At 35.6% G+C, this 16,902-nt stretch overlaps 1 protein-coding gene across 11 annotated transcripts in view; it reads right to left on the reverse strand.

Annotated features, from left to right (window-relative positions):
- Window positions 1–16,902, reverse strand: part of Rbbp8 (RB binding protein 8, endonuclease) — a 92,299-nt gene that overhangs the window by 23,270 nt on the left and 52,127 nt on the right. For 10 of the 11 annotated variants that reach the window (XM_087194096.1, XM_087194131.1, XM_021265165.2 and 7 more), the window contains 4 exons: window positions 9,482–9,657; window positions 7,073–7,177; window positions 3,168–3,265; window positions 36–148 (listed from right to left, as the gene is read on the reverse strand). In XM_087194096.1, the coding sequence (XP_087050222.1) occupies window positions 36–148; window positions 3,168–3,265; window positions 7,073–7,177; window positions 9,482–9,657 (492 nt within the window). The remainder of the gene's footprint in view (window positions 1–35; window positions 149–3,167; window positions 3,266–7,072; window positions 7,178–9,481; window positions 9,658–16,902) is intronic. The other variant, XM_087194109.1, reaches the window with a different exon arrangement.

The raw sequence follows: 16,902 nt of genomic DNA on the forward strand, positions 1-16,902 counted from the left end.
TAGTCACAAGTTTTCACCAAAGTGCCCCAAATTACCTTAAACTATCTTTAGCATTTCTCATGGACTCCTCAAAAGGCTGTTTCTTGTGATCTTCTTCCAGAGAGTGGTACAGCTCATCACCAAGAGGGCTCATGGGACCCTGAGATTCCTTTAATAGTAAAATGTGAAGCACATGCAAACAATGGAATATTACTCATCCTTGAAAAGGTGGTAGTTGCATAATATTATGAATATTCGAAATTGTACACTTTTATTTATTTTTTGCAGTACTTAGTTCATTCTAGAGGGCCTTCCTACTGGGCTACATCCTCAGCCTTTCAAATTAATTTTTTTTATTTTGAGACAGGGTCTTGCCAAGTTACTTAAATTGCCCAGCCTAGGCTCAAACTTGCAATCCTCCTGCCTCAGCCTCCCAGAGTGCTTGGCATTACAGGCTGGTGTCACCATGCCTGCCTTGAATGAACTGCACACTTTAAAATTATTTATTTTATATTATCTGAATTTCATCACAATAAAAATATGAACTATATTAAGTTCTAAGAGAGAAAACCATCAATATTTTACGTAAGTATATTCTATTACTGGTATATAAAACATCAATTCCAAAAACCATTATTAACATGAGGGAAAGAGAATACAAATAAATTTAAAGGATCCTTTAGAAAGCAGTGCTTCTAAAATGTTTTTTTTGGTACCGGGGATCGAACTCGGGTCCTTGAGCTTGTGGGGCAGGCGGCAGAACCACTGAGCTAAATCCCCGGCCCCTAAAACTTTAACATACATACAGCGGGAGATCTTGCTACACGGAAATTCAGTAGGTCTGGATTCTGCACCTCAAACAACTTCAAAAGTGATGCAGATGCTGTTGGCCTATGACTCGCACTACAAGCATCAAGTCTTTAGATTTCAGTTTCCTTAAAATATTTGATGTCTAAATTACTGACCTGATGTCTAAACTGCTAGGTTTCTAAGTAGGAGGGAATCAGAAATCAATAAAATACATTTAAAGTACAAAGATGAAAAAGTACGCATTACCATCTGAGGATGGCTTTTTGTGTGTGTGGTGCTGGGAATCAAACACATGAGAGCTCTACCACTGGGATACATCCTCAGCCTTTAATGTTTTTTTCTTTATTTTGAGACAGGGACTCCCTAAATTGCCTAGACTGCCTCAAAATTGCAATCACCCTGCCTCATCTTCTTGAATAGCTAGAAATACAGGCCTGTGTCACCACACCTGTGAAGATGGATTTAAAAAGGATAAAAACTCAAATAAAAAAGCCAATTTTCAGAAAATTCAACAGCAAGACAACTTTGTAAGAGTACATATACATTTACTAGCTAAAGTGAGGGAATTTTAAAATTTAAAATTTTGTCAAAACAGAAATTAAGATTGAAGAATTCACATTTTCTATTTTCTATGGACCAATCAAGGAAAAAAAAGTAAACATGCCCAATGTAAGTAAGTACTAAAATAATGAAAATATGATGAGGCCAATCTGACTCATTCCTAAGAAGCAGGTCTGTCATGGTTACATGGAGAATGTCCTCAGAGGCCTCGTGTCCTCACAAGCAGGGCTTTCAGAAGAAGACTGAACCATGGTGGGGCTGTGGCTAAACTGCTGTCAGGAGGTGGGGCCTGGTGGTGGCATCTGGAGGCAGATCACTGGGGATGTGACCTGGAAGGGTGTTGTCTCCAGCCTCTGCTCCTCCCCCTTCTCTGCTTTCTGGCTGCCATGATGTGAGCAGCATCCCCCAGGGAATTTTCCTCATCCCCTTTTGGGTTGAAACTGGCTGACCGTGGACTGTAACCACAAGTCAAAATAAACCCCTTCTCAACCTTAAATACCAAATGGTATCCCTCATTTGAGTAAGGCAAAGAACAAATAAAGAGCAAAAGAAAGGACTGATGGAAGGAAACAAGGAGACAGATCTTTTGCAAACTTGGAAGAGTCCAGGAGACCGAGGGTGAGGGGAGAGGGAAGAGGAAGGAATAGAAAGATTTTAAGTTGTGTCATGCACATGTACTAAATACCCACAATGAATGTAAACATTATATATCATAAACATGAACCAAAAATAATAACAGTATGAATAAAAATGGAGAAAGTGGATTTAGAGATGGAGGGAGGGTGGTGGGTGGGAAGGGGAAGGAGATTAAAAAGAATCAAGCTGTGTTATGTATATGCACACACTCCGTAAGATGAATGCACATTTCATGTACTGCAAACATGTACTAATAAAAAAAAAAGAAACCCCCAAAACCTCTCCTTTGAGTTGTAGTTGACAGGTATTTTGTCCCATCAACGTGGAAAGTAAGGCTGGGGGTTTAGCTGAGTGGCAGTGTGTGGCTAGCATGCAAAGGCCTCAGGTTCAATCCCCAGCACCAAAACATAAAATAAAATAAAATAAAACAATAAAGAAAGTATGGTGAGAAAGGATTTTATAAGGACAAAAACTAAATACAGTATAATTTTTAAAAACTCAAATTTCAGAAATTCAACAGCAAGACAACTTTATGGGGCACATACACACTTACTAACTTAAGCAAATGAATACTATTTTGAGATTGTGTCAAACCAGAACTTAAGAATGAAGAAGTTCTCTATTTTCTAGGGCTCAATCAAGAAAAAAACCCAATAAATGTACTGGTCATAAGTAAGGAAGTACTGTACTAAGAAGATGAAAATATGCTGGGGCTAGTCTCTGGCTCAGTCCCCAAGAATTAGGTCTAACTGGATCAGCAGTTCTTGGGAGTAGCAAGAATTCAGCCTGTTTTCCAAGTCAAATTTTCCTTTAATGTACGGCAAAAAGACCCACTACATTCTGAAATCAATCTCAGGGTTTAGGTCTTCTCTTAGCACGAGGCTAGACAGGAAGAAGATGGGGAAGGAAAGAGGACAGGCAGAATATATCCACTCTGCCATAATTCTTCCCCTGCAATTCTGGCTCAATCCTATCTATATCCCAAGAATTCTAAAGATGAGGTTACTGGGCCTGCTTTGGAGTAGACAATAGAAATGGGCCTTTCAAACATTAGTTTTGTTCTAGGTCTTTATTCAATGATCTCTGGATTAAATAATTTTTCTCTTGCTCAATTCTCTAAGGGCAGCTCTAACTGGACATATTGATTAATTCATATTATCATCAAAATAAGTATTACTTACAGATTCCTCTTGAATGCCAAGTCCAAGTGTTTCAGCAACAACTGTAGCTAAATTAAAAGATGACTTATCAGTGGGACAACTTCTTGTTCCATATATTTCTAAGAAAAAAATTATAAATTATGTGTATAAAATTACACTTATAAAAATTACATGTATACAAATTATATAAAAGGAAGCCAAAGGCTCAAAGAACCAATACAAAATGGCACTGGACAAATTTCTAAATTCTGTTAAAAAATCCAAAATATCTACTAAAAACAGCAATAAGCTGCAGGTATTTTACATACACACTTGCTAAACTTTTTCAGTTTTCTATTTTTCCTAAATGAATTGAATGCAATAGGTAATTTTTTATTGACACTGAATATGGATCAGAAAATGATTTATAGCAAACTAAGGTACAGGAGAAATATTAAACCATATTTATTGTATCTTTCATGAATATAAGGGAGAGGTTTTCAGAACTGCACAATTTTTAACTTTTAAGGTAACCTATTTAAACAGAAATCACATACATGAAGGTGTTTCATAAATTTTTGTGTATCAGAGTTTCTATAACTCTAATAACAAGTATGTATAGAGCACCTACTAGTTCCAGGCATTGTGCTATGCACTGTATGAAAAGAAGACATTCTTGTTCTTAAACAGCTATGGATTACAATTTAAGGGTAAAAACAACTGCAGTAGAGCATGATAACATATTAAAGGTAATATAAAGGGGTAATTTAAAGGTAGAAGAATCCCTAAGTTTGCATTGGGAAACCATGGCAAGCTACACAAAGTGATGCCTAAGCTGACACTTAAGAGTGTGAGGAGTAGGGCCGGGGATTTAGCTCAGTGGTTCCGGCACCTGCCTCGAAAGTACAAGGTCCCAAATTCAATCCCCGGTACCAAAAAAAAAAAAAAAAAAAAAAGAGTATGAGGAGTTTGGCAGGTTAACTAGATTGGGATCAGAAAGTAACAGTTTAGATATGTGTAAGGGTCTAGATATGTGAAACAAAATGCTTGTTTAGGGAGAACTACATGTGGTTTTGAATTTCTCCTGTGAACAATGAACGGAAATGCAAGAGGTTTAAATAGATGACAGTCATTCTTGGGTTAAAAAGGTAATTCTGGCTGTAACAGTCTCATAGGCTAGAAGCAATCACAAACATACCAAAGAAACTAATTACTAAAAGTCGTGATGTGAGAGGCTGACGGCCAAAAGTATATCCTTGAGGGTACAGAAGAATATGTAAAACAGACAACGAGAAAGTGGAATCAGAACCAGTGAGACTCAGAAGCTGTTTAGAAATAAGAGATGAGAAAGCAAGAGTCTAGGATGACTTAAAATGTCTTTTGAGTTAGGTAACTCAAAGAGGTACGTACAGTGTCATCCAGAGGTTGTAAATGTAAGGAAGGACAGTAGGTCTGACAGGAAAGCTTCCATTTTGGACATGATGAAGACAAATGATATGCTGGTAGAAATGCTTAACAGCAGGCAAACACCTGGCTTGGAGTCCAGGAGAAAAGTCCTGACACAGATTTTATTAGCATAGCAGGACAATAATTCTAGGTATAATAACTCCAAAAAGAGAGCAAATAAGACAGAAACAGGCCCATACATACTGGGGAACATCAATGCTGATGACTTTTGCTAGAAGTTCTAGTGCAACAAGTGGAAGAGAGGGAGTGCAGATATGCTTGCTTTCTGTCTTCGCTGTCCCTTTCTTCAGCCCCCTTCCCTTGTTCCCTTTATCTGTCTCTCATAAGGGGTGGGGTGGGGGAGTAGAATCTATACTACTAGTGGGTTGGAGGAAATGGAAGTTAGAAAGCAGAAATACTGATTATAGACCACATTTTCAACTTTGAAGAGAAGCTGTAACTAAGGGTAAAGGCAAACAAGAGGGGGATTATTTTTAGAAAACAAAGGAAAAAACATATATGAGTATATATTACCAGTAGAGAATCTGGAGATATAGGAAAATAGAAGAGGACTAATGATGGAGTAAAGTCCTAGCCGCAGAAGAGAATGGGCTCCAGAGCCCTGAGCAGCAAGAATCTGCCACATTCCGTATTCAGCCCTAGTACTCAGTGCTGGACTTAGGGGCTGCCTATACTACACATGCACACATACCGTACTTGCTCACACATACACCATATATGCATATTAATACAGGACGATCTGCAGTTTGCAGAATACCAGTCTTGCACTAATATAAACCAAGTAAGTAATTAACATTGGCCAATCTTCCAAATGGTCTCTGGATCCCATCTCTTTCACCTTTCCAAGGATTTAGCAATTTTTCTCTCTTCCTCTAGAATGACTAAATTTCCCCTTTACTTGATCGTCTCACCAGTATAAAAATGTTATACCTGCCATAATCTTCCTTTGACCCATCTTCCTTGCTAGCCACTGTCCTATTCTCTCCTTTATTGCAAAATACCCTGGAAGACTTTCTCATTCATATACATATATATATGTATATGTGTATGTATTTACGTATATACATGCTTTCTACTTTCTCTGTCTCTAGTTTCTCTTTTGATGGTCTCAGGTGATCACTCTTACACTTTTACAGTTTTTATGCTACTAGTTTAACAACCAATGATCTCCATGCAACCAAATACAGTCAATACTAAGATGTTTGCATCATATTTGACTTATTAGCACTTTTTAACACAGATAAATCATTTCCTCTTTCCTCAAATTTGGGGACATTCTACTCATTTTCAAGTCCTCCAATCTCAGTGGCAGCTCCTTCCCTGTCTACTCTGTCAGTTCTCTCATTTTTACAACCTCTAAATCACATTAACACCTGCAATACTGCCCCAAGGGAGAGAAAGATGGTTTTTATGGGGCAAAAATGTCTCTTTTTATGAATAAAGCATAAGTAATACAGACAGTATATAATCAGATATCCAGTATATCTGCAGTATTAAAATGGCAGTGGGGTGGGTTAGGATAGCTCAGTGTTAGAGCACTTGGCTAGCATAAAAGAGGCTCTGGGATCTATCCCTGGCACCACAAAAGAAAAAACAAATGCGTATGCTCTTCTCGCTGTAACTATAACTAGTATAAAAAAAAATTCCATAGAGAAAATAGGGAAAAATTTAAAAAGGCTTTGGGGGAGCTGGGAAACATAAATGAATTCCTCAGTACTGAACTTCACTCCCCCATTTACACTGCCTTGGTTGGTAATTTCATCCAGTTTCATGGTTTTGGATATTACGCTGACAAGTTCCATATGTATCTCCATCCTAAACTTCTCTAGACTTGAATTCACATCCACACACTCTTCTAACATCTTTACCTGAATATCCTGCTTCCAGTCTCTTCTGTCTCAGTAAACAGCAGCTCTATTCCTCCTATTCTCCAAAGCACTCTCCTCCTCGCTCACTCTGCTCCAGCCACATAGGCTTCCTTATGTCCCTGTCCCTCAAAAAACCAAGGCACACTCCCTCTGTTGTGATGCTGCTCTGCCCCATGTGCTTCCCCCAGTGTGTGCTCTAAGGTCACTTCATGACTGAGGCTTTCTAATACTTCTCTTATCCTGTTTCATTTCTCTTTAGAGCACCTGATTCTACCTGACATATTTCTTTTCTTTATTCCCTAACTAGAGTGTTAACTCCACAAGAGCAAGAGCTTTGTTTTGTTCATTGCCTGGTATATGATTATATGTTGAATGAATGAGTAAACTGCACAAAGCCTTCCTTATCTAAATCAATAGCAATTTGTATTAATATGGATATTAATGTCAATGAATACTAATATTACTTTCCAGTATGAAGACTTCTAAATACCTAGTAATATAAACACAATTATATGAAAAAAATCTCTAAAAGGCAGTCCAATTCTGCTAGTTGCTCTTGTTTATCAATAACCACACATTTTAAACTTATAAAAAGTAATTTTAGTATCTTACCAGCCACTGGAGTGTCACTTTGATCACAAGTGTCAGCAACTAGAATTTCCTTTTCATTAGGGCTATGTTGTGAAAGAGTTGAAGCCTTAGAAACTTTTCTTAATTCTAAGGGGAAAAAAGAGGAAAGATTATATGACAAACAAATAATAATGATAAAAATATTATCAAAATATTATTCGCAAACAACAGAAACCTGTCATTAAAGTATTTCAAAAACTATCTTATTGCCATAATTCTTGTATTTTAAGAAGTTCCTGGGCTGTGGATTTAGCTCAGTGGTTCAGCCACCTGCCCTGCAAGCTCAAGGACCCAAGTTCGATCCCCAGTCCAAAAAAAAAAAAAAAGTTTCTTTAGTTTCACTAAGCAACAAAGTTGCAAGTTAGGACAGCAAGTGACAGAGGACTAGAAAAGACAATTTTTTTCTGATCTAACATGCCTAAACAGTAACACTTTTATGTTATTTTGCCCTTGTGTATCCATTACAAATTAGGTTAATTTAATGTTTACTACTTCTTATATCGCCATAATCTTTATTTTAGGGTTTTTCTTTTCTTTCTTTTTTTTTTTTTTGGTACTGGGGATCGAACTTGGGACCTTGTGCTTGAGAGGCAGGCAGCGGAACCACTGAGCTAAATTCCCAGCTCGGGGAAGGGTTTTTATTTCTGTAAAGAAACCTTGAAACAAGTTTTATCAGAAATATTTCTACTGTTTAAAGATTTAATTCAAAGAAAACTAAAAGGCCAAAGTAAAGGAAAATAGAGTTTCACTTTATGACTTGAAAGTAATATTAAAAAATACTGTAAACTTTAAGATAAGCAAATGTGGTTAGAATAAAAACAAGAATTGGTTATTAAATCATTTAAAACTTTTTTTCAAATAATTTACATAGCCCAACACATATATCTTAAAATGAAAGTTTCAGATTCCAAATAAAAAGTGATGAGAACAATACTAAAATAACAAATCAATTAAGTCTTTAGGTTGGTATATACCGCTCTCATACAGTGAGGAAATAAAACTGAAGCATTTATGCTGGATACAAATGATGACTTTCCTAATGAAGAAAATTGTTGGGCTTTGTTTTTTGGATATTCATATTCATGGACTTAAACATGACCTAAATTATACAGATGATTATCTGTAATGATTCATATCCTATCTGATTATGTCCTGTTCTTTCAAGATCTAGGATCTTATATTTTAATTTAGCTCCTAATTGCATGCAGGATTTTTAACAGTTCTTTTGTTTACCACTAGATGGTGATGTAAACTCATATAAAATAGGGGAACTGTGCCAATTTTCCAAATACGAAAAATAAAGAATATTCTCACAATGTATTTGCATGACACAAGTATCTTTAGAACTTCACACATCCGTTTACCCCACATATTTTCTGTTACAAAACTTTAGTTTAAAAATTAGTCTTTACAAAAAAAATTTAGTCTTTACCATTTACTTTAGATTAATATTAAAAGAATAATGATTGTATCATGTTACATTATACATTTCAGGGCTATATAAAAGGTAGTTTCAAATCATTTAGCAGAAATGTTAAACTGGGCTGAAACTAGAAATAAATCACTGATAATCCAAAGAACACATATTATAAAGTCATTTCTAGATTACCACCAACTGCTACAAATTATAAAAATAAAAATAGCCAGTTAAAGACATCTCCAAATGACAGGAGTACCTGCAGGTAAAACCTTCAGTGTAAAAGTTTAGAGCCAGAAAGATTTATATCTAAATTCTGATTTACCTAAATCTAAATCTACCTACCTTGAGTTTTTAATCTCCTAAGCATTTATCTCCCAATCTCTAAAACAAAGCAACTAATAGCTACTTCATAAGCCTGTTGTAAGAATTGAAATATAATAATAATGTATGTAAATTACTCAGCATATTAATACCTGAAACATAGGAGGTGGAAATTAATGTGAAATTTGTTTCCTTCGATCCCACTCAGATACATACACAAGACTTGTTTCGTTTTGTTCTGAAATTGGAAATCAAATTCAAGGGCACTCTACTAGTGAGCTATATGTCCTACCCTTTTAAAATTTTGACATAGGGTCTTATTAAGTTGCTCATGCCAGCCACAAACTTGAGATCCTTCTGACTTAGCTTTGGAGTACTGGTATTAGAGACATGTACTGCCACTAAGAATATTTTTTAAAACAAAAAAGAAACTACTACATTTATAAAATGCGGAGTATTTATATGTTCATATAAGAAACACATATGTATATATAATACAGGCAGAAAATGACTTCTCACTTTGCTAACAGAAGTTAAACTTACAGGTTACCTGGCCAATGACTAACTTCCTTCTACTAGATCGAATAGCGTAAAAACAATGGATACTTTTTCAAAAAACCAGAAAACTGAAATACAACTCTGAATCTTACCATTTGTACACATAGAATGCTCCAATCTAGTATTTGTTTTTTCTACATATCGGACATGGAGATTCTCCTTTCTTCGTAGCCGGTTAATGCCAGAAAATGAAAAGGCTGTTATTGGTGAATCTGGAATAACATTTTCCTCACATTCAAGTTCAGCTGCTTGATGCTGTTTATCCTTCCTGGAGGAAAATGACAATTGAAATAAAATGAATTAAACAATATTTATTAAACCATCTACTATATAGCGTGAAACCAAATAGGAAGGTGTGAGAAATATAATCTCTACAATCTAGTAGTCCAAATTCAAGGATTAGAAAAGCATGCGAATGATTACAAAACTAAGAGGGGAATGTTACTGTGAAAAGTGAAGTAGAAGGTGCAGTTGGTGGCATGTGAGATAAAACTGAAAGTACTTCGAATGACAAAGAAGATCAGAGAAGCCACATAGTCTAAGTAAAAACATGCAGTACTGTGTGCTTTTGTGCAGAAGGACAGACTAGAATTACAGGAAGGGGAACCTTGAGTAAATGTGAACATATTGAGAAAGCAGGAAGAAAGGAACTGAGGCATAAAAGTAATGTGACAATTTAACAGCAGTGGACAAAGCTGGATGGGAAAGAAAGAAAGGAGGCAAGGCAATTAATTAGACACAGGCTGCAATAGTCTAGCCAAGAGCTTTTGTGCTTTGAACTAGAACACTGTTAAATACACATAGAAAGGAAGAGACCAATGTTAAACACTACAGTGGCATAATCAACATGACTTGGCAAACAACAAACCCTGGATTTAATAATACTGACACTGATAACTACACCAAACTTTGTTGTGTATTTTACATTGTTGGGAACTATTCAAAGTGCTGCCCGCATCACTTTATCTCACTGTGATGATGTAATTATCATTTTACAATTGAGGAAATGAAGACACAAAAGTGCCTTACTACGTTAATACAGAGCCAGGATTCAACTTCTGGCAGACTCTAGGGGCTCTGTCTTTAACCACTAAGTGTATTCTCCTATAGGTCATGTGTCTGATGAATGACACAGTAGGCTTCCAGCACTGGTTTTATCAAGACCTCTTCCAATCTTCTCTTAAGAGAACAGTCAGATACAAGAGGAGGCTTCCGGGCCACCATACCACCCCCGCCAGCCAGAGGAAGTGATCTGCTCCCAGCGCACAAGAGGAGGCTTCCGGGCTGCCGAACCACCCCCGCCAGCACAGAGGAGGTGAACCACTCCCAGCGCACAAGAGGAGGCTTTTGGGCTGCCATATCACCCCCACCAGCACAGAGGAGGTGAGCTGCGCGGGCGCCAGCAGCAAAACCTCCCCTCGTCAAAATGAGAAGACACGTAAACAAGTCTCAAAACCAGACTTCCAGATCACCTAAAGGGAAACCCAAAGGGAAACCCCAAAGGGAAATGAAGTGGAAAAATCTGATACTCAGCCACCTGGACTCCCTGAACTGGCAACAAAAGAGGATCTGGGAAAAATGAAATCAGAAATAATTTCTCAGATAACAGCAGAGATTGTGCTCATAGTACAAGACATGATTAATAAATCTAGAGAGGAGCTCAGGAAGATGATGGAATCCTAACACAGGAAACAAATGGAATCCATAAAACAGATGCAAACGGATTTCCAGGAGATTAAAAACTCCACTGAAAGTCTACGCAGCAGAATGAGCCAATGTGAGGACAGAATTTCTGATATAGAAGATAAGATTGCAATTAGTGACCAGGAAAAGAAAAACTGCTTTGAAATTGTAAAGGAATATGAGAAATCAATCCAGCAGCTGCTAGACAATGCAAAGAATAACATAAGACAGATTAGAGTCAATAAAGAAAAAGGAGAGAGTGCAGATGACATTAAAAAACTGTTCACAGAAGTGATGGCAGAAAACTTCCCAAGGAGGGGAAAAGAACTTGACATAAAGATAAGTGAGGCATATAGGACTCTAACTAGCCTTGATCAAAAAAAAAATCTACACATAGGCATATAATTGTTAAGATTCCGAAACACAACAGAAGAACAAAGTTCTACAAGCAGTGAGAGAAAAGAAACAAATCACATACAAAGGAAAGCCCATCAGAATCACAGCAGACTTCTCAATGCAAACCCTCAAGGCAAGAAGAGCTTGGAGTAATGTATTTCAAGCCCTAAAAGAAAACAGCCTCCAACCCAGATTGATGTACCCTGCAAAACTATCTTTCAAAATGGATGGAGAAATAAGATACTTTCATGACAAAGAGCACCTTAGGAACTTCATGAATACCAAACCAGCACTCCAAAAAATTTTAGACAATATCCTAGGAAAAGACAACGAGGATCACAACCCTAGGAAGCCCAGCAGAATGAATCTATCGGGTGTGACAAGAAATTAAACGTAAAGGGGGAGAATCCAATAAAGAGAAAAAGTCTTGACAATGATAAGTCAATATGTATGAGTTATCACCATCAATGTTAATGGTCTCAATTCACTAATCAAAAGAAATACACTGGCAGAATGGGTCAAGAAGCAAGATCCAACAATATGCTGCATACAAGAAACACATTTAATTCAAAAAGAAACTCATAGTCTGAAAGTTAAAGGGTGGAAAACAATACTCCATGTGACAGGAACCCCCCCCCCCCAAAAGCAGGAGTAGCTATTCTCTTTGCAGATCAAGTGGATTTCAAACGAAGATATGAAACACTCTGGTCCCAAGAATTTCAGATAAGGGATACTCAACTTGTATGTACAAATCTATTGTGAACATGTGTTTTCATTACTCTCAAGTAAAAACTTAAGAACAGGATTGTTGGTTCTTAACAGTAATATAAGAAATTTCTATATTGTTTTCCAAAATGGTTTTATCATTTTACATTCACATTAGCAGTATCAGAAAGTTCTAACTGGTTCACACCTACGCTGACATTTGTTCTTTTAAAACTTTTAACTTCATCTCCCTAATGAGAGTATAATTCCACCTTGTTATTGTAATGATTAGTATTTTTCTGAGTCTAGTGTTGCACTCCTTTCCTTGTGCTGTACTGGCTATTTATCATCTTCTTGTGTCTACTTTTTAATTGGGTTGTCTATTAATGAGCTGTAAGAGTTCTTTATATATTCTGGTCATAGGTTATATGCATTGTAAATATGGTCTGTTTAAGGACTACTTTTCATTTTCGTAATGATGTCATTTAAAGTTCTAAATTTTGATGGAATCTCATTTATCAATTTGTTTCTTTTATACATCATGTCTTTTATGTCCTAGGAAATTCTTGCCTATCCTACATTCATAAACATTTTCTCTTATAATTTCTTCTTAAAGTTTTATAGTTTTAGTCTTTCATACTTACGTTCATAGGTCCCTTCAATTTATTTATATGTATGGAAATAAAGGGCTGAGGTTAACTTTTTATATATGGATACCAGGTGTTCTAGTGTCATTTGCTGAAAACACTATCTTTTCCTTGGCTCTTGAATTGAGTTTATGTTCTATAAAATGTTAATGTTAAATAATCTTTTAAAACTCAGTGGACTATATATGTGTGGTTCTATTTCTAGCTCCTGTTTTATTCCAGTGATCTATATGTCTTTCTTTACACCAACTACCTTGATTACTGTAGCTTTAGAGGAAGTCTTAAAATTAGGTAGGTACTAAAGGTTTTCCAACACTTTTTTTTTTTAAACTTTTCTAGGTCGTTTGTTCTCCTACATAACTTTTAAATTTCAATATCCAATTCTTCATTTATAGGAAGTAGACATAGACCTGAATTTTTATATATACCTTGTGTTTTCTAATCCTGCTAAATTCAAGTACAAGTTCTAGGGGCTCCTAGAGATTTCTTAGTATTTTCTCTGTAGATGATCATTTCATCTACATATAAAGATTTTGCTTCTACCTTGCCAATCCTATCCTAATTGTGTCATTTATTGCCAGACTATTTTGGTTTGGGCCTATGTTTCAAAGTTTAATGGACAGATGAAGAGTAGGCATATCTGCCCTTGTTCCCCACCTTAGGGAGAAAGCATTGTATCTTCTTCATTCATGTAAGGTGTATTTGCTGGAAGTATGGAGTACAGTTCTTTGATCTGTTGAGAAGGTTCTGTTCTACTTCTAGTCTCCTGATAGCTTTCATCATGAACAGCTGTAGAATTTAGTCCAATACTTTTGCTCCAACTAGTGACAGGATCATATGGCTTTTTCCTTTCCTCTGTTTAAATGATGACTTTCGGGGATCTTCCAATGCTGAACTAACACTGCCATCCCTATAATAAAACCACTTTCTACATACTGCCAGATCTGACTTCTAATAGTTTGTTTTGTTAAACAAATTTCTATCTATGTTCATATTTTTTTCTTCTATTATCTTTACCCAGTTTTAGTATTAGCACAATGTTGATTTCCTAAAATGTGGGAAGAAGTGTTCCTTTTTTTCTGCTTTAAATGTTTGATATAATTTATCAGTTAAAATGTATATGAGACTGCTGTTGTCATATAGGTAGGTTTTCAAGCTAGGAATATACTTTCTTTAATAGGTGCTATTCAAATTTTATATTTCCTCCAGAGTTAGTTTCATTAATTTGTCTTCCAAGGTACTTCTTGGAAGTTGTCAAATTTATTTCAAAAAAGAGTTTTGTAATACGCTTTCTATATCCTTTTAAATTCTGTAAAATCTGTGGTAATGTCTTCTAGATCTTGATATTGTAATTTCAAAATGTATAACTGACATTGTGTAATAGGAAGAAAAGGTCTAAAGGAGTAGGGGAAGTGGGAGGGTAGGGAAAAGGAAAGAAGGGAAAAGAAAAAATATGAGAAAAGGAAAAAAATGGAAACAAAGTCTTTGTAAATAGGGAAGGGTGGAGGGGGTGAAGGGAGGGCAGGGGAAGGGGAAAAAAATAAGAACCAAGATACTCATGTAAAGGTGCAAGATCCCAATGATGAATGTAACTGTATTTTATACCTAAAATGTACCAATAAACTTAATGGGGGAAAATAAAAGAGAACAGTCACAACAGTCCTTGAGTCCTGTAACTCAAGTCAATTAAAAATCAATTAAGTTTGATCAAAACCCTGCTGTATGTATTTCATGGAGAAAGCAAGCCAATGTAAAAGACAATGAAGAAAAATCTCCATGATCTTACTGTCCCTCTCCCCTAAAACTCTACTCCTGTCATACTCTCTTCTGCATCCTCCTACTGTAGGTTCTTTGCTCCAGTTGTTCCATCTCCTCTTCCCCAGGTATCCACATGGCTAATTACCTTATATCCTCAACTCTGCTGGAATTTTATTGTTTAAAACTGCAATCCCCATCCCACACCACAGTTTCCTAATCCTTGTCATTCTGCTGTATTTATTTTACCCTAGAAAATGCTTTCCAGACAAGTATGCAATTTATTATGTCCACTGCTCTCCTGTTAGAATATAAGCTCTAAGGTGAGGACCTTCATTTTGCTGATGAATCACAACAGGTGTATAGTAGGCACTGCATAACAATTTGGTGAATGAATCAATGAGATATTCTCAGATCCCACTAAAGAAATACATAGACATATATTTTTACCCAAATCAATTCAGAACCCATGGCACCTAAAGACTGGGTTTGGACTAACTTTAATTACTGAGTAAAATTAAATTAATTGACTTTCCAATGTCAAGCCATTAGTGACCTTATTGGTCAACCAATTCTTATCAGTCTGTCCACCTTTATTCTTTACATGACCAAATTAATCTGTCCTAACCAGTATGTAATATTATTTCAAAGAACTACATAATGAGAATTTCATAAACTATACCAACAAAAATTTTAAAAAATCACTAGAGGACAAAGATTAACATTTCCTAATACAGATATGTACTCTAATTTCCTGATAATATCAGTATTACTGATAATCAAAATTCCTGATAATTTTCCTGATAATATCAATATTACTTCTTGTAGAATCCTATATTATTCCTTAGAATAATCTTTAGAGTTATTTTCTTATTTTTTAAAATTTTATTTTATGTCTGGGGGGCGTAAATTAGTGGTAGAGCACTTACATAGCATGTGTGAGGCCACAGGTTTGATTCCTAGCACTGCTTGGCCCAAATTATTTTAAATGAACAAATAATATCTGTATATATTTAAGAGATTTGAAGTAATGTTCTGATGTATGTTTATAGTGTGGGATGATTATATCAAGCAAATTAATTTATCACTTCATAAACTTATAGGGTAAAAACATTTAAAATCTTTTCTAGTAATTTTGAAATATACAAGGTATTATCTATTAAAGTTACCATTCTGTGCAATAGAGTTAATATCTAATTTTTAATCTCTTCCTGCAATTCTACCCTTATTCTGGAAAAACAGTATGCTGAAGTCATATGAGAAAGCCTTACGAATTAATGGAGTGTGAAATCTATCTGACCTTGCTTTAACTAACCATATCACAGCCTGCTTTCCTAGTAGTCATAAAAAATTCAACCTGAAACATAAATGAGTCATGAGAAAAAAGATTTCCTGGCAGTGTCAATCTAGAGGAAGCTGGGATCACAAAAGGGGAAACAAATCTCCAAAATATAAAACTAAAACTAGCTCTAACTAGAAGTGCCCAAACTATAGTATGTAAACAGGTGAAGGCTTTGTCATCCTCTGTCATAAAAGAAAACAGAAGCAAAAACAACTTTTCTTAACTAAGTTTATTCCTTAAAACATTACAACTCACCCTGATTTTCTGAGAAAAGTTAAGAGCTCATGTCCTAACTTTTGGTTATATTAATTATGCACATTTTTTATCCTTTGTTCACTTTTCAGGCTGATATAGCCTGAGAATAAAATTTTTTGGTAGTTTTATTTGTAAGCCTTCTCTTAAATTCCTGTCAAAAGTGTTTTAGTTGTCTATTCCTCCCAAACCTATAAGGATACAGGGTTTCTAGTCTAAGGAGTCAGCAAAAAAGTATTTTAACATTCAGTTCTCTACCTGAAGAATTTATATTTCTAGTTGAAATATAATTTAAACTTAATGAAGCAATATTATAACCATCAAGTTCACTGAAATGTTCTAATTTAAAAAAAAAAATGATGAATATTCCCTAAAGTACAAACCAGTGAGTCTGATACCCTAATCTCTTAGAACCAATGTAAATTTATTATATAAATAATTCAAGTAAGACTGATTTTTAAAAGCATGGCTATAAGGTCCATTGTTCTGTGGGATGCTTTACCATATACTGGCTCTTGGGAAGGCACCTGATATTTCCCTCAGCATCCTATACGTGTAGTTCTCTGCAATCTTCTGTGACTCTTGTGATCTTCACTGAGACATCACATCTGTTTCCCAGTACAGTCACAACCTCAATACTCAGTTTAATTATTTGCTTTGACTGCTAGAACTGACTCTCTTTTCACTTTAATTTTTAACCTGATAATGGCAATTTTGAAAAACTGAGTAATTT

Source organism: Heterocephalus glaber, unplaced genomic scaffold, assembly GCF_053883595.1.
Source record: "Heterocephalus glaber isolate CG9 unplaced genomic scaffold, H.glaber_assembly_v1.0 deba00000331, whole genome shotgun sequence".
In the NCBI taxonomy this organism is placed as follows: domain Eukaryota; kingdom Metazoa; phylum Chordata; class Mammalia; order Rodentia; family Bathyergidae; genus Heterocephalus; species Heterocephalus glaber.